This window comes from Epinephelus moara, chromosome 1 (genome assembly GCF_006386435.1).
Source record: "Epinephelus moara isolate mb chromosome 1, YSFRI_EMoa_1.0, whole genome shotgun sequence".
NCBI lineage: Eukaryota > Metazoa > Chordata > Actinopteri > Perciformes > Serranidae > Epinephelus > Epinephelus moara.
The window spans coordinates 26,600,875-26,623,807 of record NC_065506.1 but is presented as its reverse complement, the minus strand read 5'-3'; the positions used below and the strand labels follow the sequence as shown (position 1 = coordinate 26,623,807).

Sequence of the window (22,933 nt, the reverse complement as noted above, 5' to 3'; positions counted from 1 at the left end):
ACCCAATCACTCTGTTTGAGCATGTGTGTGTGTTTAAGAATGTATGAGGCGTGATTGGAGTGGTTGATTTAATAAAGACTTATCTTTCCCCCGTGAAGGTATCCCACGCAAGCTAAATGTATCTCTGTGGGATATTGTGTTGCACGCTCACCCCGTCTCTCTCCTCGGCACATTGCCTCTGTCCAGTACCCTACAACGCACACCCCGATGCACACACATCACTAAAACCCCCTCAGGCATCAGTCAGCGAGCCAATCCATCATGGGAAGTTTGGGCTGATGAGAAGAAAAGGGAAAACAAAGAGCAGTAGGGGGAGGAAGAGGGGAACAGACGTGGGGTTAGAGGGGGGGGAGAGGGCCCTGATTATAGTGTTGGATGAGGGAGAGGATGCTGGCTGATAGCTGGTGTGAAGGGACATAGAAAACCTGGAGGGAGAGGCGGCAGAGGGTGAGGGGTGAGGTTGGGATAAGTGTGTGTGGTCCCTTTTACAGTGCCTCTTCAAGGTGGAAATTTCACGCAGTTATTCTGCCTCACTGTGCTGTGTAAAAGGTGCAGTCGTAGAATGGGGGGGGCAGAGTTGTCTCACCTTTAAGCCGGCATCAGAGGTAGTAACTGATAGCAGTTAGCAGCTAACTCAAAGAAGAAGAAGAGTGGCTGAAAATGTCTTGCAAATTGGGGAATCAATGAGGTCCGAGAACTCCTTACCCTCTGAGCAGAGGATGAGATCAGCAGCCATGTAACAGAGACCGTAAATGAATGTTGTTGCCATGTTATGCCATTTTTATTGCTTATAAAGTGCTGCTGACGCATGTGTTATATGTCACACTAGAGGCAAACAATGTTGTGTTACATGTCACACCCGTCATGCTAACTTAAATCACACACTGGTGCATTTGATTCTGTATAAAAATGCAAAGGAGGCATAAAGACGGGACTTTGTAGCGACCCATACAGCATGATCTCTGTGTAAAAAGGACTTGTATGAGAGAGGGAGAGAGAACATATGTGATATCTGTTGCAAGCTGGATTATTATTTTTCCTATAAAGAAGTCCTGCCTTGGTTAGCGCCAATATGCGTGAGAACCCCTGTGCAGCGATAACTCAGCACGTCAGTTTTCTCAAGTGAAAACATCAGACAAAAGGCTGGAGGATTTATACTGGTCAGGAATCAGCTAAAGTCAGGCAGGGAGAAACCACAGTACTGTCATGATCCGAGTCCAACAATGGAAGATTGGATAAATGCAGATGCCGGACTGCTTGGAAATGCAACAATGTATGACAGGCCTCACCACAACTGGACTATTATGTTACCAGAGGATGAATATCAGAAAGTTGGAGAGGGAAAATAGCTTATCATTCAGTCTATGTGAGCATGTGCTTTAGGTACTGTGCAAGGGCTTGATTGTGGGCGCTAATGCTAGTAGCAACAATTGCATCCCTAAACAAATAAAGAAACCACAGAGTGAACAAACCAAAGGATCTCTGACTTATTGATAACTATTATCAGCGTAAGACTTCTGGAGCATCCTGTAAAGGTTGCATCTGACTGGAGGGTAATAAAAGTTGGAGAAAAAGGGCAAAGGGTGGAGAGAAGCAAGAGAGGAGATGGCGCCAAAGGAGTTTAAAGGAGTGGAAAGAGAGAGAGAGAGAGAGGTTTCCAGTGCAGGACTGTGTGGCTGGCTGTGTGCTCCTGTTCTGCTAGGCGGCCGTGGCTGGCTAAATAAACAATCCTAATTGGCTGTGGAGCCCCACTAGTCTGGGGTTTCACTCGCTTTCATCCTCGGGAAACTGCCGGGAAGCTGTGGGAGAGCTGAGGTGAGGCATCATGATAAACACACATGTGCTCAATCATGCGCACACATGAGAAGTCGCAGACATGCGTGCACAAACAGGGTGAAACTTGATTAAATGAACAGGGGCTGCTTTTTGATTCTGTGCTCCTTCTGTCATCAGGTAAATGGTGATACATGAGAATTAGTATATGAGCTGTGGTGAGTGGCCTCCCCTGCCTGCAGTTTAGCTCAGAGGAGAGTAATGTGGCCACCTGCTCGGCACATCTGGGGATGAGCAATGTACCATGCGCGCACACACACATACACACACTTCCTTGTGCATACAGAAATAGATGCACACTCAGACACATGCACAATCACACATATGATTCACACCACATAAATACGCACTGACACAGACAAACACAACAGCAAATTCCTGGATGTGGCGAACGCAGCCTGAGCTGGAGTGACTAAGTTACACTAACAGTATTACAACACCGACTCTGGAACAAATACAACACAGCAGACTTTATGGACCATTACGAGTCATCTGCTGAGGTCTGATGAAGAAATCAATGATCTCTTCTTTTAACATCACAAACGCAGTCCAGCATGCAGTACAGTACTTTTCAATGTGAGAGACATCTAGTGGAAAAATAGAGAGCTGTGTCCAAATCTGTCGACTCCTCTTATCATCCAAACCAAACAATCATGCCTGTTTCTATTTCCTATACGTCATAAGAGAGAAGAGCGCTGTTGTACAAAAAAGTGATGACTAGGAAAGAAAGAATGATCGGGATGAATACATAGGTTTGGTAGAGCTGTCTCATGGAAATTCGATATCGAACGGAACTCATCTTTCTGACAATGGTTTTGAATCAACAAAAGTGAAGAATGACTTTCTTTTAGTCCCGTGTTTCTCTCCTACCACAGCTATAATACACTGTCCAATGCATACTGTGTGATCTCGTCTGTGAAGAGTTCCTTCAGGAAAAAGAAAACCTACAAGTACTGAAGACTGTGGTTTCAGTATGATGGAATTGTGTTGTCTGAGAGAAAGAAAGAAGAAGAAAGACGGGCTCTTTTGCTCTCCAGCAGGCCTGGCTGTTAGCCCAGCATGGCTTGGGGAAGGGGGATTGTGAAAGCAGTTGTCATGAGCGAAAGCGGGAGAGTAGAGAGAAGGATAGGAGAGGAGGAGAGATTTGCTCTCTGGAGATCCATAGTACTGGCTACTTGATGTCTCTACTTTGAATGCTCTGTTTAATAGGCCCAGACACACCAAACTGAGATCAAAGAACTAGTGGCGAGGGAGGCTGACTGTTGTGTCGCCTGTGTCTCGGCCAAAGAGTTCCACTTGAACACACCGCAAAAACTACAGCCATTGGCCATCCAGCATGTACATTCTGCTCCTGTGTGAGAGGAAATTATTTTCCATAGCAGCAAGCGGGAGTAGTCTGTATTCATCATTCAAAAAGTGAAATCTGAAAGCAGGATGGACTCAAGATGCTAGGTAACCAGTTAGCACATTAACAACACTGACGCTAAACGACCAAATAATACTTACCCTATGCTGGCGAACAATAACACATACAATTCCGAACAGTTTTGTGCTAAAGACCTCAATGGATAAAAAAATATTACCTACCTATAACAAGTTTGTTTCCATCTCACACTCTTTTGACTGGCTCTCTGCTGATTGTTTACTTTCCCCACTTCTGTTTCTCTTCCTATGCGCTAAGCTGAACTTCAAATAAGCATGATTTCATTCACTGATGGGCTCTGCCATCTCTGATGCCGATTCAATCTGCTGAATTTGCCAAAAAATAAAAGCCAACAAGGGCCGGCTGGTGCCAACGATGTGGGACACAGCGCAAAAACTAGGTTGAAAGACGGCCAGATGTTGACTGACGGCCAACTGTCAGCTTGGGGCCCTTATAGGCTCAGCAAAAAGTACTTCAGGGAATTGGAAGGTGACTGATTAGAAATTCTAAGGCAGTAACATATCATTCTCAAAGGAACAAATTCCATGTTTTGCACCTTCATGTTAAGACAATGCACTTTGTAGCAGCAACAACAAAGGACTACAGTTAATCTGAATGAGAAACAGAAACCATAATGACTTGTCACAAAAATAAATAAATAAAATCAAGCAACAAGAGTTGAGCTAGTGGCTCAAATATGGCAGTGTGACTCTTTGAGCAAAAACTATGGCAGTGTGGCTCTTTGAGCAAAATGCTAACATCAGCACGCTAACATGCTCACAATGACAATGGTAACATGCTGATTAGCCATTATAATGTTCTACCATGTTCACCATCTTAGCATGTTAGTTTGCAGGCATTGCAAGAACTGTATACACCCAGTTTCATGGCAATTCATCCAGTAGCTGCTGAGACATTTCACTCAAAACCACAAACATCAACATCATGGCTATTCTAGAGGAAAAGTCCCCAGGGTCATTGTGCAAAATTTTGTGCCAATCCATCCATTATATGTTGATATAACTCACTGGATAAGTGAAAACTTTGATCTGCTGATGGTGCTAGATAAAAAGTCAGAGGATGACCAAAGTCATTGGGATTCATCGCCACTTGTGGCACAATGAATAACTGTGCAAAATGTCATGGTAATTGTCAGCTGACATTCCTAGAGCCACATCACTAGAGACAGAAAGTGAAGAAATCTCTGGGAATTGTCAAAAATAAAGACAAAAAAGTATTGTAACATTTACCACATTGAAAAGAGACATTGTTATATATGGAAGAGTGAGCACATCATTCATTGCATGTGTATTAAAAAAACACCAATGTCTTTTATCCATATCATAATTATAAACAGTTAATATCTAGCCAGTAAGTCACCCAATTGTTTCCTCACTGTCTTCCAAGACATCCTCTGGAAATTCAGAGTTCATAGTGGTTTAATGTCTCTGGCAACAGAGACCAAGCATTGAGTCAAAGGGTTGAACGTAAAGATGGCTCTGACCCAAACGCAGCGGCCCAGCCTGCCTCCATCATGCCTCCATCCTTCCCCCCTTCTGAACTGTTTCTCCTCATCTGACTACTGGCTCATGCTCAGCACTCACACTGCTCCTCGCGTGACCAGCACACCCCAGGAATCCAGACAAACCGTGAGAGGAGTGTGTGTGTGTGTGTGTGTGTGTGTGTGCGTGCGTGCGCGCAAGGAATTAAAGACTCTTTATGCAAGTGTATGCAAGTATGTGTATGTCAGGCACCTCATGTATCAGACAGCACCTCTGCTCACTGAGGCAAAAATGAACAGGAGACAAGGGGCTTTCCTACCTGCCTGGTAGGAACAGACACCCACTCACAGACACACACAACTACACACACAGATGATTACATGGGTTAAAGGGCAGAACCTGAGCAAAAAATGCTTGCTCTTGATAGCTGCGACTGCATGTGCGTAAATGTGTTTGCCAGGGTTTGAGAATAAATGCATTTGCTCCTCTCTGGTGGAAAAGACAAGTGATGTAGCTGCTAATACCAAGAGAAATACACGACCACACACCCACGTGTGAACACATGCACAGCCGCACACACACATGAAGACCGAAAGGTGATGGAAGGAGATGGAGAGGCAGCAAGAGAGAGATGGGGTGGATATTGAGTGCTGAATGGACTGCAAGGCGGGGCGGTAGACAAGGAATAGGATTATTTGATAGGGACGAGGGTGGGCGGTAATCACTTTTTCCAGGGACCTCTCCGAAGATGTCATGTCATCAGCATTTCCCTGGCAGCTCGCTCGCAGTGAGAGAGGGAGGGAAGAGGGATTGAAGAGAGGGGAAGGAGAGAGAGGCTGAGGGCGCGCTTCTTCCGAAGGTGGCAGGCAGCCAACAACAACAGCCGACTCCAGTAGGTCGGCACAGGAAGGGGGGGTGGGGGTGAGTGTGTGTTTGTGTGGATCTATGTGTGTATGTGGGGGGGGGGTGCTGTTAAAGCCCTTATGTGTGCACCCTGCGCTCCTCAAGCGTTCCCGTTTGTTGTTCCCGAGCCAGAGGGCCTTCGGCTGGGCCAGTCCCAGGGGAGTCGTTACACCACATTCCTTTCCCATTATTCCAGGCGTCTCTTTACGAGCAGCACCATCCCCGGATTCGGCTGGCCTTTCCTCTCGCCCCTGATGTCCTGTGTTTTCATCCTCGTCATTATTTTTTGGTTATTAGCTGCTGCTGCTGCTGAGGCGAAACACGGTGCTATGTCAGTGAGAGCAGCGGGGAAGGAGGGGCAGGAGATTGAAGGGCTTCTGCTACTACAAAGACTGAGTGTGTGTGCGCTTGAATGTGTGTGTGTACTTTTGAATGTTTGCCATCTCATCCTTAAACTACATCTTGATAAAATTCCAACCACTAGAGTTTCTAGGTCATACAAGGTCAAGGAAAACAGTTATCCACATGTATATCTCTATAGTTGCTACATGCATTACAAGCAGGACATCATGCTGTGACCTAGAGGAGGATGACAGACTGAGAGATAGTTTGCTAACATCTGCTGCAGAGAACAGGTGTCCCAGGATCTCCAGTTCCATGTGGATCACTGATGACCCAGCAGGGAAACACAACATCGGGGCCTCTTATCACTCGTCCTCACTGTCCACACATTCACTCTTTCTGTCTCTCTCATCTGGTCTCTTGTTCTCTCCTCGTCGCCTCCTCTCCCCTCCTAAATGTTCTCTTATTCTTCCCACCGGTGGAGCTGTCTTCCGTTGGGTCTTTGTGACCTGAGAAGGGAGGAATGTTCATCAGAAGTATGTCAAGACTTTTCAAGGTCTCCGAAGGGAGGGGAGAGGAGCCTCAGGCCTGGGAGGGGCCTCATGGATGACTGACAAGTACAGGTGAAAGCGGATTGGGTCAACCTTGTGTCAGTGACGACACACACACACAGGCTCCAGCCAGGCTATGCCTCTCTGGGAAAGAGTTTAAAGGTCAACTACAGCTGTAATGGGGTGAGCTACAAGGGAAAGTAGAAGCTCCCTGACCCACACATGTCACATGAATACATTTAATCTGTATTAGGGCCTGCAGTCTTCTCTATTTTGCTTTTCCTTTTGACATCACAGAGAGTTGAAGTGGAGAGCACACTAACTGAAACTCTGTGTGATTTTACTGAAGCAGCATTAATGAATGCTTTTCTGAAAAACCTTTTTGTTTATGCCTTGAAATCGACCCAACCAAGGTCACAGCTTTACCACCTTGTAGAAAAATTTGTTTTGTTGAATGTCTTTTTAACACACATTTTTTGTTTGTGTGTGTTGACTTCATTACACTACACAGCTCAACTTTAAATGTGACCTATTATGCTTTTCTCATAAATATACACCGATCAGCCAAAATATTACAACCACCAGCGCGTGAAGTATATAACGTTAAGCATCTTGTTACAATGCAATGCTCTGCTGGGAAACTTGCCACTTGACATGTTCCACCAAAGCACCGTTGCAGATCACTCCTGGCAATGGCATTTCCCAATGGCAGTTGCACCCCCAGTAGGACAATGCACCATACTACACTGCAAAAACTGTTCAGGAATGGCCTGAGGAATGTGACAGAGAGCTCAAGGCATCAACCCAGCCTTAAAATTTCCACAATCCCAATACGATTGAACATTTGTGTCAAGGTGCCCATGATCCATGATGGGGTCTCTTTGGGTCGGACTTGGCTCTCAGGGCACTGGCAGTGGATCCTTTGAGTCCTGTAGGTTGTAAGGTGGCGTGCTGACCCGTCCCACGAATGCTCGATCAGATTTGGATCTGGGAAGTTTGACGGCCAGCCGATGCCTTAAGCTTTTTGTCACTTTCCTCGGGCCATTCCTGAGCAGTTTTGCAGTGCGGCAAGGTGCATAGTCCTGCTGCAACAGTGTTTGGGTGGGTGGAGTGTGTCAGGGGGCATCTACATGAATGCCAGGACCCACTTTGGAAACAAGCTGATGTTAGCTTGTGACAGATGTCTTTATATAGCAGTCTGCTCCTGGCATGCTACTGCAAATGTTAACATTATGTAGCCTACACTGCTACATGAAGTTGCATGCTAGGTCAGGGAAATATGTAATCTTGGTTGCTGATGTTTTTAATTTAAATTCGATTTCACGTCATGTTCCTGCTGGAACATGTCCGATTGTGAAGATTTTGCTTGAGAGGCTTTTATTGGTGATTTGGAGTGATGCTATACTTCGTTACAATCAATTCCCTGGCTGCAAGTACAGTACAATGCTACATGGTACTACATGCTAACATCAGGGAAACATGTGATGTAATCTTGGCTGCCAATGGTGTTCATTTCTCCCTAGTTTCAGATCATATTCCTGCTGAAACATGTCTGGTTGTGAATATTTTGGTTAGGGGGTTAGGGTTTTGTCACAGTGAGTGCCACCACACTGCATTACAGTCATTCCCTGGCTGCAATAATGGAATACAGAAGAACTGCAAACGCTTTTTTCGGAAGGAGGGCTTAAGGAGACAGGCGCTAACATGAAGTGTTTCAGACAAAGGGTGAACACAGGTGTTCCAGCACAGACAGTATGAGAAAAATAAAGTGTTTTTTTTTCACATTAAAGAACGTAAACATGTTGTTGTGGAGACCTAAAATATGAATATGAACCTAAAAATGAGCATAATAGGTCCCCTCTGTAAGCAGGGGAATATGGTCCAGTAAGCCACATGAACTGTGGCCCAGTCTACACTGTATGAGCTGAACGTGTTAGTTTTCCCTTGTTTGGAGGAAACACATTCCTCAGTTGCACCTCTGACCTTGGAAAGAGGGAAAGATCCTGCAGAAATAAATGAATAAATAAACAACAAGGAGAAAGTCCAGGCTTCTCTCCAGAGGTTGTGTTCTCTTTCTCTTTTTCTCCTGTCTGTGTATCATGCGTCACTGCTGCTGATAAAACTAAATCATCCAATTTTTCCCAACAATGATTTTGAGATGTATCTTGTTACAGTTAAAAAGTATCACAATTTCAAACACTTGTCCTTAATCTTCCCCCAAACTTGTCTTTATTCAACAATGTGTACAATTTGTAACCTGTTTCTCAGCCACTGTGATGACTCTCCATCAAGGACCTGAACTGCTGACCCTTTGGCTTGCTTTACTTCCTGTGTCACCTCCCTGAAATGGACATGCACACCCTCACTTCCTGCCTGGCAGGATGCAGAGCTGTGGTTGGCAGCTGAGCACGGCTGTTATTTCTGGCATCAAAAGCCATCAGCCGCTTTAAAACCTTAATAAACACAATAGACATTAGAAAGTTAACAGACACAAAGAGGACGTGTCAGTGTTGCTACGCTCACATCTTTCCTGCCCTGTCTGTCAGAGGATCTCCGTCTCTCATTAAACTTCTTTTAGATTTCCATTCAACGTTAATTAACTGAATGTTTCCTGTTAGTTTGTTTGACACCAGACTTTCCTTTTTCATTGCAGACTTTTTGACATAATCATGGTAGGAAAAACAAACAGGTGATGAGAGACTGCAGCTAATAATGACACTCCACCCAGGACACTGTACCCAGGAACGCTTATTACAGCCCTATCTACATCAGATGTTTGAAAGAATGTTAGCCTGGTTCCAGACCATAGACCCCGCCCATTCAACTGAGTAGGCTTGCATCTCTGGCCTGGCATACTTCGATGAATTTGCGATTTATTTCGTCCAAACGATGGACGGACCAATGAAAGCCGGGGGTCTAGCGATTAGCCAATCAGCGCCACGTTGATGTCAAGCTGTACGCCGGTGGGTAACTGGTAAGGATAGCAACAATGGCGACTGCTACAGATCCTACAGACCACATTAACGATGCTATCGAGGTATTTCGCCACTACTCGCGTCAATGGAGGACCAAATTAAGGAAGCTGCTAAACTGGATTTAACGGCGATACAGCTGCGCGTGCACGACAACGGAGACATTTTAAACGGGCAATGCTCGCTTGTTTTCGGCACCCCCGAGGCATGGATACTAATGACGTCAGATTCTGGGTGAGTCGTTGATCTCTACTGATTGGTTAGGGAAAAATCAAATTCCCTCCCCCTTGTAAATCGCCTTCAATGGAAGCCATGTCAGACTGAAGGTTCTGGGAGCTTCAGTCTGACACTCAGGCTAAAAGAATGTAGAAGTACTTCTAAAATTATGCAGCAGAGACACAGAGGAAGAAAGAAAGGAGGAGGGTAAAAACATGACTAGAAAAGTTAGGAAAGACTCTGAGTGACAATGAGTCAACAGAGCTGCCAATCCTGGCTAATTTGTATAAGTCTACTCAGCCCTTGGAGACAGGGCTAATTAGGCAAGATGAGAGAAAACATCTGTGTTGGGGATACTTGAACTTTTTTGAGACGAAAGCTGTGACAGAAACAGCAGATCAAGCAGTATTAACAGTAGGAAGAATGAAAGGACTGTTAAGCTCTTAATGAAGCAGAGGTCAGAGGACTGCTGGATAGAGAACATGTTATGTAGCGACTTTTTACCTACCTCTGAGTCATAAAATCAATCAGAGCTGAGAAAAGAGTTTTAGTACTTTAAAGACTCGGACTTATCAAACATGATCTGCAGACTGGCTTCAGCTACAAGTTCTGTAAATACTGACATTCACATCATTTGGATTCGTTGCTTTATCTTCATGGGATCATTTACATCATCTTGACTCTTTAAATGTCGGTTTAGCATTGATTAAATTATTTTCCAGTTTGAGCAGTTTGTGTGTGTGTAACACTTTTGGTCTGTTTTCAGTGTTAAGGCACAGACACACCAAACCAGCATCAAAGATCTAGTTGTGACAAAGGCCAACTGTTGGATTTAAGATGCTAATAGCCAGTCAGCACATTAATCATACAACCTGGAATTGAAAGAACACGGGATACTCTGCGCTGGTGAGCACAAACAGTTGATAACCATTTGTGCTGAAAAGCTTAATGGCCTCCCCTAAAAAACATACCCATTATAGTAAGTTTGTTATTTTGTTTGCTTAACTTACTTAAATTTCTCTTCTTGTGAACTGAGTTGAACAGCCAATCAGAGAGATTTCACTCACCATCGGGCTTCACTGGGTCCAATGTTGGTACAACATAATGAATCGGCCGAAATTCAGCTCACAAGAGCTGAACAGTGCCATTGGTGAAGGACACGCCGCAAAAACTAGATGCTCACCAATGGCCCCACACTGACTGATGGTAATTATTGTCTTGCCGTGTCAAGGCCCTTAGAATATGACAATGTCTGAATCTTAGATGATTTGTGCTATTAAGTGCCCAGGAATGAAGGAATGAGTCCCAACACCTGGAAATGAGTTAGCATTTTTGCACTCTCTGTAAGAAAGTCAACTGTAGATCTGTTCTCATTGTTTTAAGTGTTTTCAAGCACCCTCTGTAATTGTGATTTTTTCTGACTTGCTGTAGTTTGTTCTGGCGCACTTGCCGTAGTTGATGATGTCATACCTCGTTAAGGCTAGACCCGTGCGCATTTTCCATGGATGAGCAGCTGTGGATGCCTGTTGTGTGCGTTCATGCACAAACGTGAGTCTCAAACTCTTTTGCTAATGGTAGACCACCCAGTATTGTTGGTATAAATACTACCTGATATATTATCAGCCCTGTAATTGTTCTTTGAGTGCTTTCTGTTGTTTCTGGGTTTAATGCATCATTTTCTTGGTACATGGTTCTTTCTGTTGTTTCTGGGTTTAATGCATCATTTTCTTGGTACATGGTTCAGAGCATGTGGACAGGGTGACATATTTCTTGCTAATATAGCCTATTTGCCTTTATATTTCGATATTATGAGTGTCATACATGATGAATGTGCCTATGGGGTTTGGTAACTTGTTGATTCTTTGATAATTGTGTACATAAGCATATGTCTGTTGCACTGTTGACCACAGAATCATTCATTATGGCCAGTAATTTATGTCCAGTTAATTTAGTGTGTAAACCAGGGTGTTTAGATGTAAATTGAACAGTCCATTTTTGGTTAATTATTTAAGATGAATAATAATATGTTTTAGATTTATATAAAATAATATGTCATTGAAGATTAATACTATATTTTATTTATTCTGTTTCCTTTAGTACCACACACACCCTTACCTGTATCCACAATACCTTGTGCTCATCCCTGACCTGTAATTGCCCAATGTGATCATTAAAGTTTTTGGATTGAACTCTCCCTGCCCTACTCTCTGATCGTAGTCCCTGTCCTTAAAGCAGCTATCACGCCAGCATCCCAGAGATACTATCTCTTTCACACTCTCAGTTCCCTTACGTCAAAGTCAATGGGTTTTTTGAATGGGTTTTGATAGATGCCTGAAATAAGGTCTGTGGTTTGCACAAGCTTAAGAGACTTTCCTCTCATTATTAAGTGGCTAAATGAGACTACAGAACATCAGAGGCTTTATAGCCTCACTGCAATGGTGACGTTATGTGACCCTTGTGTAGTTTGCTTATAGCCTAATGTTAGCTTTGTACTTATGCCGATTGCATTAAGGCTTCAACAATCATGTTCAGTGTAAAGATTATCTTGCTGAGCAAAACATGTAAGTATCATAAACATTTGTTGCCACAGAGCAAATTTTCTGCAATAATCCTTAATCCAATAGAAAAATCCCATTTGGCTTTTTGGCGAGGGAACCAGGGTGACGCTAACCTCTGCGTCAACCTACTGAAAAAGGTCGTCACTGGAGCACTCTATAACCTCCCATGCTATGCACCAAACACTATTTTACTTTGATTAAAAGTCTGGAGCAGCTATCACACTACCTGAAAAAAATGTCTTTTAAGTATACCTACAGTATATTCTCTCTCACTCCTACTGACATGTTCAGTTCCCAGGAGGTCTCTCAAGTGAAGTTCGGAGTCTTGTGGTGCAACGGTAAGGTAATGCCTCCCAGATGGCTCTGAAAGCACAGACACATACAGGATGACATACTGTATGCTTGAACTGCACATGCACCAGTGATTTTATACTACTACCATATTACCTGTGGAGGAATCAGGTGTATTTATGACCTGCTGTCACAACGTTAAAATATCCAGAACAAACAAGGAACATGGGGTAAACCTTTCAGCAGTTTTATACATACATACATGCGTCCATTGTGTCTGTGTGTGAGTTGTATGTGCGCCCAAGCACGCAGGTTTTCTTTTTACACATCTCTGTATGTGCTGTTGTCACAAACTGACTCGGGGAACATGACAACATCACCGCAGTTGAACAATGAGGTGTGGGAATCAGTAGTATCAGCAATGCACGTGTGCAACATGTATGCTGTGGAGGCGTTGATGGTGCAAAAGCAAAAGAAGGTGATGCAGGGTGGATGCCAGCTGCAGGAAAGGAGAGACAGGAGGAAGAACATGGGCGAGCTGATGTAGACCAAGTGCCCAGGTGAAGCTAATCAGCAGAGGACCCTGCACTGTTAACCTATCGTCTATTGAGGTTGGCCAGGACAGCCTCCCAGACAGTGAGAGGGTCACACTAGTATACACCCACTCCCAACACACACACACACACACACACACACACACACACACACACACGTAGTACAGTGCAGTGTCTATGCGGCCTCCTCCTGCCCCTGTCATCACCTCCTTCTAACAAAACTCCTGGAGGCCCTACACTACTCAACAAGAGGATTTTATTCAGATCACTCTCCCACTGTATTCCCTTTCTCCCCTCGCTAACCCCACCTCAACATCCCACCCCCACCCAATTGCATCTCCCTTTCCACTCTCCTCAGCCCGGAGGGGTCTGTCAGAGCAGAGAAATTTCCATACAGAGCATGAAGAGCATTACGGCAGATATCTCAACTCACATGAGATCTATGTACGGCACCATTTCAGTCAGAGAATCTGCGCACACACACACACACACACACACACACAGTTACTGCATGCAGGCACTGAGAGTCTGAACACAGTTACAGGGATGACATCAAAATCAGAAGCTATAGTTTTTGATATATAGAGCATACATGTGTTTGTACTGCACTGTGTTTCTTGAATGTGTGTATGGACGTGTGTACAATTCATGCTTGTCTCGTGTTTCATCAACATGAACCAAAAATGGACATTGTATGATCCTGTCGCTATAAAATCAGGGACTCTAACGATACTGATCTGGAACACAGAGAAGTATGCATTGACAAGTATAATGTACACTGTCTGAGCAGGCCTAAGGGTTCCCAAACTTTTTGATGTGTGACCCCTTAAAATGAGGGAGCATCTTGACTTGTGAGCTCTCATCACAGCTTATGACAGATGTATGGACCTGGGTTTAGAGGTCAGAAGAGATCAAAGTAGCCATCCATCCATCCATTTTCGTAACAGCTTATCCTCTGGAGGGTCGCTGGGGGGCTGGAGCCTATCCCAGCTGACACTGGGCGAGAGGCGTGGTACACCCTGGACAGGTTGCCAGACTATCACAGGGCTGACACATTCACTCTTGCATTCACACCTACGGACAATTTAGAGTAACCAATTAACCTGCATGTCTTTGGACTGTGGGAGGAAGCCGGAGTACCTGGAGAAAACCCACGCTGACATGGGGAGAACATGCAAACTCTGCATAGAAGGGCTCCCTCCTGGGATCGAACCAGGAACCCTCTTGGTGTGAGGTGACAGTGCTTATCACCACACCACCGTGCCGCTCAAAGTAGCCAGTATTTCATAAAAAAAATTGAATTAATAACTAAATATCTGTGTATCAGAAATATAATTTTTCTCCTTTTGTGTCAGCTTAGTCGTCTTGTGAACCCTCAGATTTGTCCTGCCCCACAGCTGGGAACGACTGCACCAAGACAGCAATAAAAAAGGAAGAAAGAGAACAAAGATGATTGGATGCATTTTTTTCATGATCTATCTTCCTTTATTTCTCCCTTTTCAAATGCTCTGCCTACTTGCTTCTCTCTTTTAGTCCCCCCTCTTCTGCTTGACTGTGATTTGCCAGCATCAGCCTCAGTCTGACTGGCTGCACAGGGGGATTTCCCAGATGATGCAGTACCAAGATTTGACACTGCAAGGCAGTGTTGTAAATCTCTGCTGACAACACATCATTAGTGTTACACTATGTGTTAGGTATAACTTTATGTGAGGACAGAGTAATTGGGGTATACATGCGCAGCTACATTAATTACACTTTAATGTTAGGTGTCTGTACTCTGCGTGCTTGTGTTCGCACTCATCCCCTCCCACTTTCCCCTTCTCTCTGTGGGAAGTGTCAGTAGAAACAGGTCAGTATCACTCAGGAATGCCTTTTTTTCCTGTGATTTTTCTTGGTTGCCATGTTGAAGAGAGAAAGAAAACAGATCTTGGGTGGGCAAGGAGTTACAGCGAGGGTTGGTAGCGTCATTAAAAACCTCCCTGGACTTCCAGGTTGGAAGGCTGAGGAGGGAGCGTAATTTGTCTCCAGGGGTCGCAGTGACGATGACAAGAGTAATGGATGCAAGAAGGGATGAAGAAATGGGGAGCTACAGAGGTAGTAAGGTGGGAGAGTCTCTGACATCTGAGTCACTGGACAGTGGATGAAGCCAGGGGGCAGCACACAGTGGAACGGATAGACACAACTGTTTATGTGTCATTGTTAGATGACGCAAGTGTTTAAGGGTTGATTTCTTGACTGGAGTACAGCAATAGGAAGGGGACGGCGGCAGGGGTTGTAAATATTGTGATGCGTCTGCATGTGCGTGGAGTGAGGAAGATATCAACTGTGTTGTCAGGTTTACGGCATCACTTTGTGTTTTCATTGACACACAAAACTGATAGAGATAGATAGATGTGTGCATGCAGGACTCTTGACAGCCATTCCTGGCTCATGGCTTTATGTGTGGGATCATCGTCTGCTGGAAAATAAATCTCCCAAGTCACAGTAGTCATGCAAACTGCAGGGGGATTTCTGACAAGATTTCTCTGAATTTGCAGCATTCATTGTTTCTGCTGATGTGCAGCATTTGGCTTAAAGGTGAACTACGCCCATTTTCAAATTCATGTATGTCATTCCTATGGTCTAAGACAGTCCAAAAATATACCCAGGGGAATGTTCTAAGTATATGGGTACCGTCTCTGTTTCAGGCTGAGAACACTACAATAGAATAAAGCTCATTTGGGGTATAAAAAAGGAAAAGAAAACAAACATTCTGCAGATCCAAACAAACAAAATCAGCCTTTCATTCATTGTGTATGGAGCAGACTTTATACTTGATGACAAGTCTGAGACATAATTCTCTGGTTTTGTCTTTGGGAGAGTAGCCCATGTTCACAAATATAAATTTAATGTTCCTAAGCCACGGCAATAACATATTACAATTCTTCATTTTGATGGTGTTGCCCTTTAAAGGTCTAGTATGTAGGATTTAGTGGCATCTAACAATGAGGTTGCAGAGCTGAAATTTCTCCCGTGCGCCAGGTGTGTAGGAGGAGTACTGTGGCCGACATGAAAATGCAGAATGCAAAAACGTGAATGACCCTGTCTAGAGCTGGCGTCTGATTTGTCTGTTCTGAGCTACTGTAGAATAACATGGCAGACCTTCTCAATATGTAGATATAAACAGCTCATCCTAAGGTGATGAAAGCATAGTGATTCTTATTTTCAGGTGATTATAATCTATAATGAAAACCTAGTTAACATTTCTGTCAATAGATGCCCCTAAATCTGACAGACTGGAGCTTTAAAAATCAAATATTCAGTCATGTGGCAAAAAGGACTGTTTTCAGAGAACCTCTGGTGTCAGGTGAGTTTTCTTCAAAAGTGGCCATCTCCCATTCTAGGCTGCAACTTGTGAAGCACCTGGACAACTGTTGTCACACTGCACAGTCTCTCCCATCTCAACTGTGAAGTAGCTCTGTCAGCTTTGTGGTGACTTCCCTCATTTCTGCACTTTTCACAGGACAGCCTGCTCTGATGAACAGCTGTGCCATATTCTTAGCAACCCTTAACTTATCTGTGTGCCGCTGCCTTTTCCGACACTGCAATGTAACTTTTATTCTTGTATTGTATGTGCATTTTAACTTTTCATTTCCTTTTATTTAGTTCTTTGGTGAAATTGCTTTGAAATGTCCTTTTATAGTCTTTCTTTTGCACCTTGTCTAGATGCTTTTGATGCTTTTTGAAGAGCACTTTGAATTTCATTGCCAACCCCCCCCCCCACCCCCCCACCTTTTTCCTGATTGAGCTTGCAGCACTTAGTTGATTGCCACTTTTCGATTAATCTTTCATTGATTTATTGAAATGATCTTATGTTATCACGGGACAGTTTTTGCCAAGAAACTGAGTAACCACAGGATGAACCATCAACTGTCACCAGCCACACACATCAAAAATGCACTTGGTATAGGTTTCAGTGGGGATGTATACTTGTGCTTTGTTTTTTTAATTGTGTTTTGCATTTTTAATTCATTTTCATATATCTGTTCAAATTAATTGAGTGTAAATTCAAAATGAAGTTCTGTACTCCTGAATGATATGAGTCGCCTGAGGCATGAAAATAATGAAGTTACCAATATCATGTTGCTCAGACACTTTATGCAGTGAGGATTGTCTTAGTTGTCAAAACAATCTGTTTCTATGATTGCCTTACATAATATGCATACAAAAGAAAACCACTGCATGCTCCAAGTGTGGAAGTTTTGGTACTGAGTGAGTGAATGAGTTCATATTTTATACTGAGAGCCAAGTCATTTAAAGAAAATCACACTCTTCCCTCTCAGCTTTGTGCATCTGTTGGAGAAGACTGTTCATGTATTTCCACATTTAAAACACTCTCACACATGCAATCTCCCTGACAGGCACTGAAGTTTTGCTCGCAGATGATCACCTACACGCTGGGAGTCTGTTTATTAAATACACGCCCCTGTCCATGTTAAACTGTGGATATCCTGTGCATGCCTAGTACTTTGACGCATGGGCAGCTACTGCAGGAGTGTGTGCTCATAATCTCTGCAAAATTATTACTGGGGGCTGGCAGGGGGTGGAGGTTGTCTTTGGGGTGTCGGAGCGGGTCCCATGAATCGGGGATGGCGCTGTGTACAGTGTACGCGAGTTAGCAGCCAAAGTTTGCAGAGCGCAGGCAGGAAAGTTCGCTGGAGAGGCGACCCGTGATCCCAACTTCTTCTGTCACATTACCTGCGGATTTCCAGTGCAAACATGCGGACTACAGACTCTAATTAACAAGGACCTGTGTGCTGTTTCGTGGCTGTTTTGAGTGAATCTCTCCCTGTCCTTGGAAGATAACAGTTAACGGTTTGCTGCCTTCGCTGCACGCTGTAGTTTCAATGGACTATCGTGTATCTTATCATCCAGTGAGTAACTTAAACTAACAGTGATTGTATGGTTTCCTGACCTGCAGATAAGTGTGGACCATGAGCATAACCTAACTGTTAACGTTATGCCATGTAGCATAGGCTTGGGTGTTAAAAAACAATGAACTCCCCCTGTGACAAGGAACTGGCACCCTTATCTCGGAAACACCGACTCATGGCTGCTGCTATGCCCGGTGAGGACAGCCCATTGCCCGGCAACACTTCCAGGGCTGATCGCAATGGATTAGGGGGACTGGTTCACTGTTTCATATGTGGCAGCGGAGTTACACCAGGGAAGGAATTGAGGTTACAAGTGACATACCAAAAGGAGAGGGTGCCGTTTTTCCCGTTCCTGCAAAACCAGGAGCCAGCCCCGGGTGCGTGTGAAGTGAGCCCGGATGGACATACGCTGGTGTGCGCCGTGTGCCACTGCTTTCTGACGGAGCAGTGGAACTCCTTCGAGCGGAGCAGGACGCCCATTGAGAAGCGCATGTACTGGCTGAAACGACCCTACCAGTGCGACTCACGTCGGGTCCCACAGGAGTGGAACATCTCTTATGATCTGGAGAGGAGGATCAGTGTCAGCAGCCAGAACTACGACGGGGGCGCAGAGTCTGATTTCTCGTCTTTTTCTGAGAACGAGAACATATCAGACCAGGAGATGGATTTAGTCGACAGAGCCGGTGTGAGCAAAGACAAGTGCCTGAGAGGGTCTGGCAAATCGCCAAGAGACAGTAGCAGGAAGAACAATGTCATCAGTGTTAAAAACAGCCCAGATTCACAGCGGGCAATGCGCTACCCGGTGGGTGTTTATGGGGCGCAGGGATCGCCAAAAGCGGAGAGTGTTCTGCCGGCGAGGCGCGGTGCTAAAATTATGAATAATGTCTGTCAATCATCAGAGTCTCAGGCAAAGTCCCAGGAGAGATTCCCTCAGCGATGTTATGACAGCCCTTTCTCTGACGCACCTGTGCAAGACAACGGGGTCATTATGCGCAACAGGCGATGGCTGGATGATGGGAATGTCAGACATGCGGAGCCTCGTCAGATTCAGCGTGTTGCCGACAGCAGCTGTGCTTCGTCCAGACATCCATCGCTGCTGTACCGAGGAAGGGGTGAGGATCACCCTAACACTGCTTTGTCATCTGTTGGCACCGCTGCTGTCACCACTAAATCTAACATGGCTGTTCCCAGGGAGAATAACTCTGACAACTCTGATGAAGATGAGATTAACATTACAAGTGATGATGACATGGACATGCACGAGGGCAAAACAGGCCCAACAACTCAGTTTAGACCTGTCAGAGACCTATCATCAAGAAAGTCGCACCCTGCTGTGGACACCTGTTCAGAGGAGTGTGTTTGCTATATCTGTGGTGCTGGGCTCAGACATGATGGCCGGTTTAAAGTCAGTGTTCAGAAACAGGAGAGGGCACAGGGTGAGCCCTTCTTCCCCTTCCTGTGGCTTCACTCCCCACCCCGAGGTGCAATACCTATCAGTCCAGCAGGTACAACCCTGGTGTGTGGAAGCTGCCACACCTCCCTCATGCAGCAGTGGCAGAGCTTTCAGCTGGCAGATGTGCCTGTCCTCCAGCGCCTGTATGTAGTCCCCCTCAACCAAGGCACCGGTTCTCTCCATCCTTCCCAGCAAAGTCCTCCAGAGTCCATGGAGCGCATCACTGAACCCAGGGCCTCCCAAGAGGCCTGTTTCCTCTGTGGTCAGGAGTGTGGAGGAGATATGAGAGTAGCCTATGCACAAGCTGGTGTTGGCAAATCCCGTGGTGCAATGTATTTTCCTTTCATCAACATGTTGCCTTGCCCACCTAATGCCCAGGGGGTGAGGAACGGTCGTATACACTGCTGCCCACAGTGCCATTTTATCCTGGAGGAAATCTGGAGTGCATATCGACTCAGCCTCAGTGAAGACCTCATCACCTCTGTCAGCTCCTTTCTAGTCAGGTACCACACTGCCGTGGCCATTGAGGGGTCAGGACCAGCCCATTCCCATACAGGTGTGGCCTCTCGCCCTGGCAGCTCCATGGCGGTGTGTTACCTGTGTGGAGCTGAGCTGTGTGCAGGTGCAGAGTACCAGCTGCATGTCAACCCGCCTGGGCGCTGTGGAGAGAGGGAACCTTTCTTCCCTTTTCTCACCGTCCACCCTCCTGCTCCCCGTGCCAAGCCAGTTGACGCCACAGGCCTGGTGTCAGCTTGTAATCTCTGCTACCATGACTTGCACACTCAGTGGGCCCAGCATGAGAGCAAGGGCCTGGGTCCCTCCACCCCTTCTACCTCTAGTTTATCCAGTGCCAACCCCCAGCCACCCAGCTCCCCCTGGGCCCGCCAGTACAGCTGCGAGGCTTTTGTGTGTTTCTTCTGCAGGAAGGAGCAGCGCAGGCAAGGTAGGCTGTGCGCTGTTACCGTGGCCAGGCTACCTGTCTTCCTGTACGCACCTCGCAGCACACGCACACTCCTGGTGGATGATGGGAGGAGGTTGGTGATTGGATCATGTATGGAATGTAAGGCTGTGGTGCAGGTGGGACAGAGCATGCAGCAGGACAGGGATAGGCATGGACACGGAGCCTCAGACGGGGAGAGGAAAGAACCAGAAGCAGCATCACCACAGTCTAGACACAAGGTAAGCAAATTATCTGATAAAACACACAACTGAAGATCTTCTTTTTTCCCAGTGTCTTCAAAATTGTCTAAATCAATTCATGAGGTTAGTTATAATGACAGTCTCCCATGAGCCTTTAATCACTCTCTGCATTCCCACAGAGCAGCGCAGACTGTTTGCCCTGATACGACCTCTGAGTCACATGGCAAGGAATGATTTTGACATTTTGCTTTGTGGCATTGCTGTGAGAAAGAAAAGTTCATCATCATCATGCAGATTGTGCTTTTGACAATTTTATCGTGTTTCAGACTGAAAGCACTGATACCCTTGACAGTGCTTATCATGTAGTGGAGCACTGTATTCTCCTTTTTACAGAAGAATAGATCTCACACAGTGTGTGTGTGTGTGTGTGTGTGTGTGTGTGTGTGTGTGTGTGTGTGGCTGGAGACTGCAAAGCTTGGTTGGGGCGGCCAACACAGCTTGTGCGAACAATGAAGAGACAAACATTTTCCTCAAAACTTACTTCTATAAACACCAGGACAAAACTATGGGGATCTGACGGCCAAGGCCAGCCATGTGTTTGCTGTATCCATGTGTGTGTGTGAGTGTGTTTATTTGATCAAGCATGATAGAGTATGTCTCACCCGGTGCTTACAGTTTGTTTTGGTTTGAGCATGTTGAGGATTTTCTAGGAAGTACGTTTAAACGAAGTCGTACGTTATAGTAATTCTTTTGACAATGAAAATAATCATACCACAAATGCAAAAAGAAAAGCCTACCCTGCTAATAAGACATCTTTTACTTGATGTATCTTCATATCCCTATCAAATCAAAAGCCATATCATCTTGTTACCAGTCCCTCAAACAGCCTATGAAACAGGAATTTGAACTGATTGTTTAAAGCATTCAGTTTAAATCTTTATTTGTAGGATAATAATCTTAGCATTGTATCGTTTTTAAGTTAAGACTGACACAGAGTAAATTGGACCCATCCATCTCTTTTCATGTGTTTTATTTTGTTTGTTCTCAAGTAAGATTTGGGGACGACCTGGAGCACAAAGATAGACTATAATAAGAAACAGTACATTTAAGGTTAAGTTTATTAGCACATTGAGATATAAAAGAAGAGAGAAAAAGTGAAATAAAAACAGTTTACATGTGCAGGTGAGGTAGAGACCCAGGCAGGGCTTTTCATGGTACCTCATCTAAAGGGAAGAATAAAAAGAAAATTGATTTAAAAATACAACATGAGTCAGTAAAGATACATATTTTCCACACGATCAACACAGCTGAGGAGAAATAGACGGAACATCAAATACATCAGTACTACACAGAAACACAGCAGCCAGACAACAAAGTGATTATTTACTTGATTGCTCAACCTGTTCATATGAATGTACATGCTCAGAGAAGTCTTTATATTGCTTTTCCATGATGTAGACACAGGGCAATAATAGTCAGGATGACCCCAGCATTCATGGACTATTGTCATGTCAAAAAATGTATTTTATTTTATTTAAATCAGCCATAATCCCACATTTGTATTGATTAGTATAAATATTTGTGGTTAAACAATGTAGTTGAAGCATTAAAGGGACAGTTCACTTTAAAAATCAAGAATACAGATAGAATTAGCATTGTCACCTCACAGCAAGAGGGTTCCTGGTATGAACCCGGGATGTTGGAGCCCTTCTGTGCGGAGTTTGCATGGTCTCCCCGCGTCAGCGTGGGTTTTCTCTAAGTACTCCGGCTTCCTCCCACAGTCCAAAGACATGCAGGTTAATTGGTGGCTCTAAATTGCCCGTAGGTGTGAATGTGAGCATGAATGGTTCTCTGTCTCTATATATTAGCCCTGCAATAGTCTGGTGACCTGTCCAGGGTTAGCTGGGATAAGCTCAGCTAGGTGAGCGAGCAGTAGATGCACCCTTCCCCCGGGAAAAGAGAAAGAAAGAAAATAGTTAGAAAGAAAGACAATAGTCCCTACATGAAACTGCTCACAGGTCTGTAAATTATCTTAAGTAACTAGACCATGATTTCTGGACAATGACATTACTGTTGAGTTTTTCAAATGTATAGTTTTGGCACTTTGAGCACCACAAGCCAAATGTGATCTAGTTCCATTATGTTGGAGAGAAGGCAGGTATCGCCAAGGCCGATATCTCCAGGGTTTAGGGAAAATATGTGTTTGATTTTTGGGTGAACTGTCCCTTTAATATCATAAGGCATATGAATCAGTATAATTAGTCACTGGTAATTTATCCATG

The 22,933-nt window shown here is 44.7% G+C and overlaps 2 protein-coding genes across 4 annotated transcripts in view; both read left to right on the top strand.

Annotated features, from left to right (window-relative positions):
* The window catches only part of LOC126389193 (cytochrome c oxidase subunit 4 isoform 1, mitochondrial), a 516,851-nt gene that overhangs the window by 294,615 nt on the left and 199,303 nt on the right, over positions 1-22,933 (top strand). The gene's annotated exons all lie outside the window — the stretch shown is intronic.
* gse1b (Gse1 coiled-coil protein b) overlaps positions 18,834-22,933 on the top strand; it is a 188,423-nt gene continuing 184,323 nt past the window's right edge. The window contains exon 1 of the mRNA XM_050042504.1: positions 18,834-20,690. Within this exon, the coding sequence (XP_049898461.1) occupies positions 18,849-20,690 (1,842 nt within the window). The 5' untranslated portion in view covers positions 18,834-18,848. The remainder of the gene's footprint in view (positions 20,691-22,933) is intronic.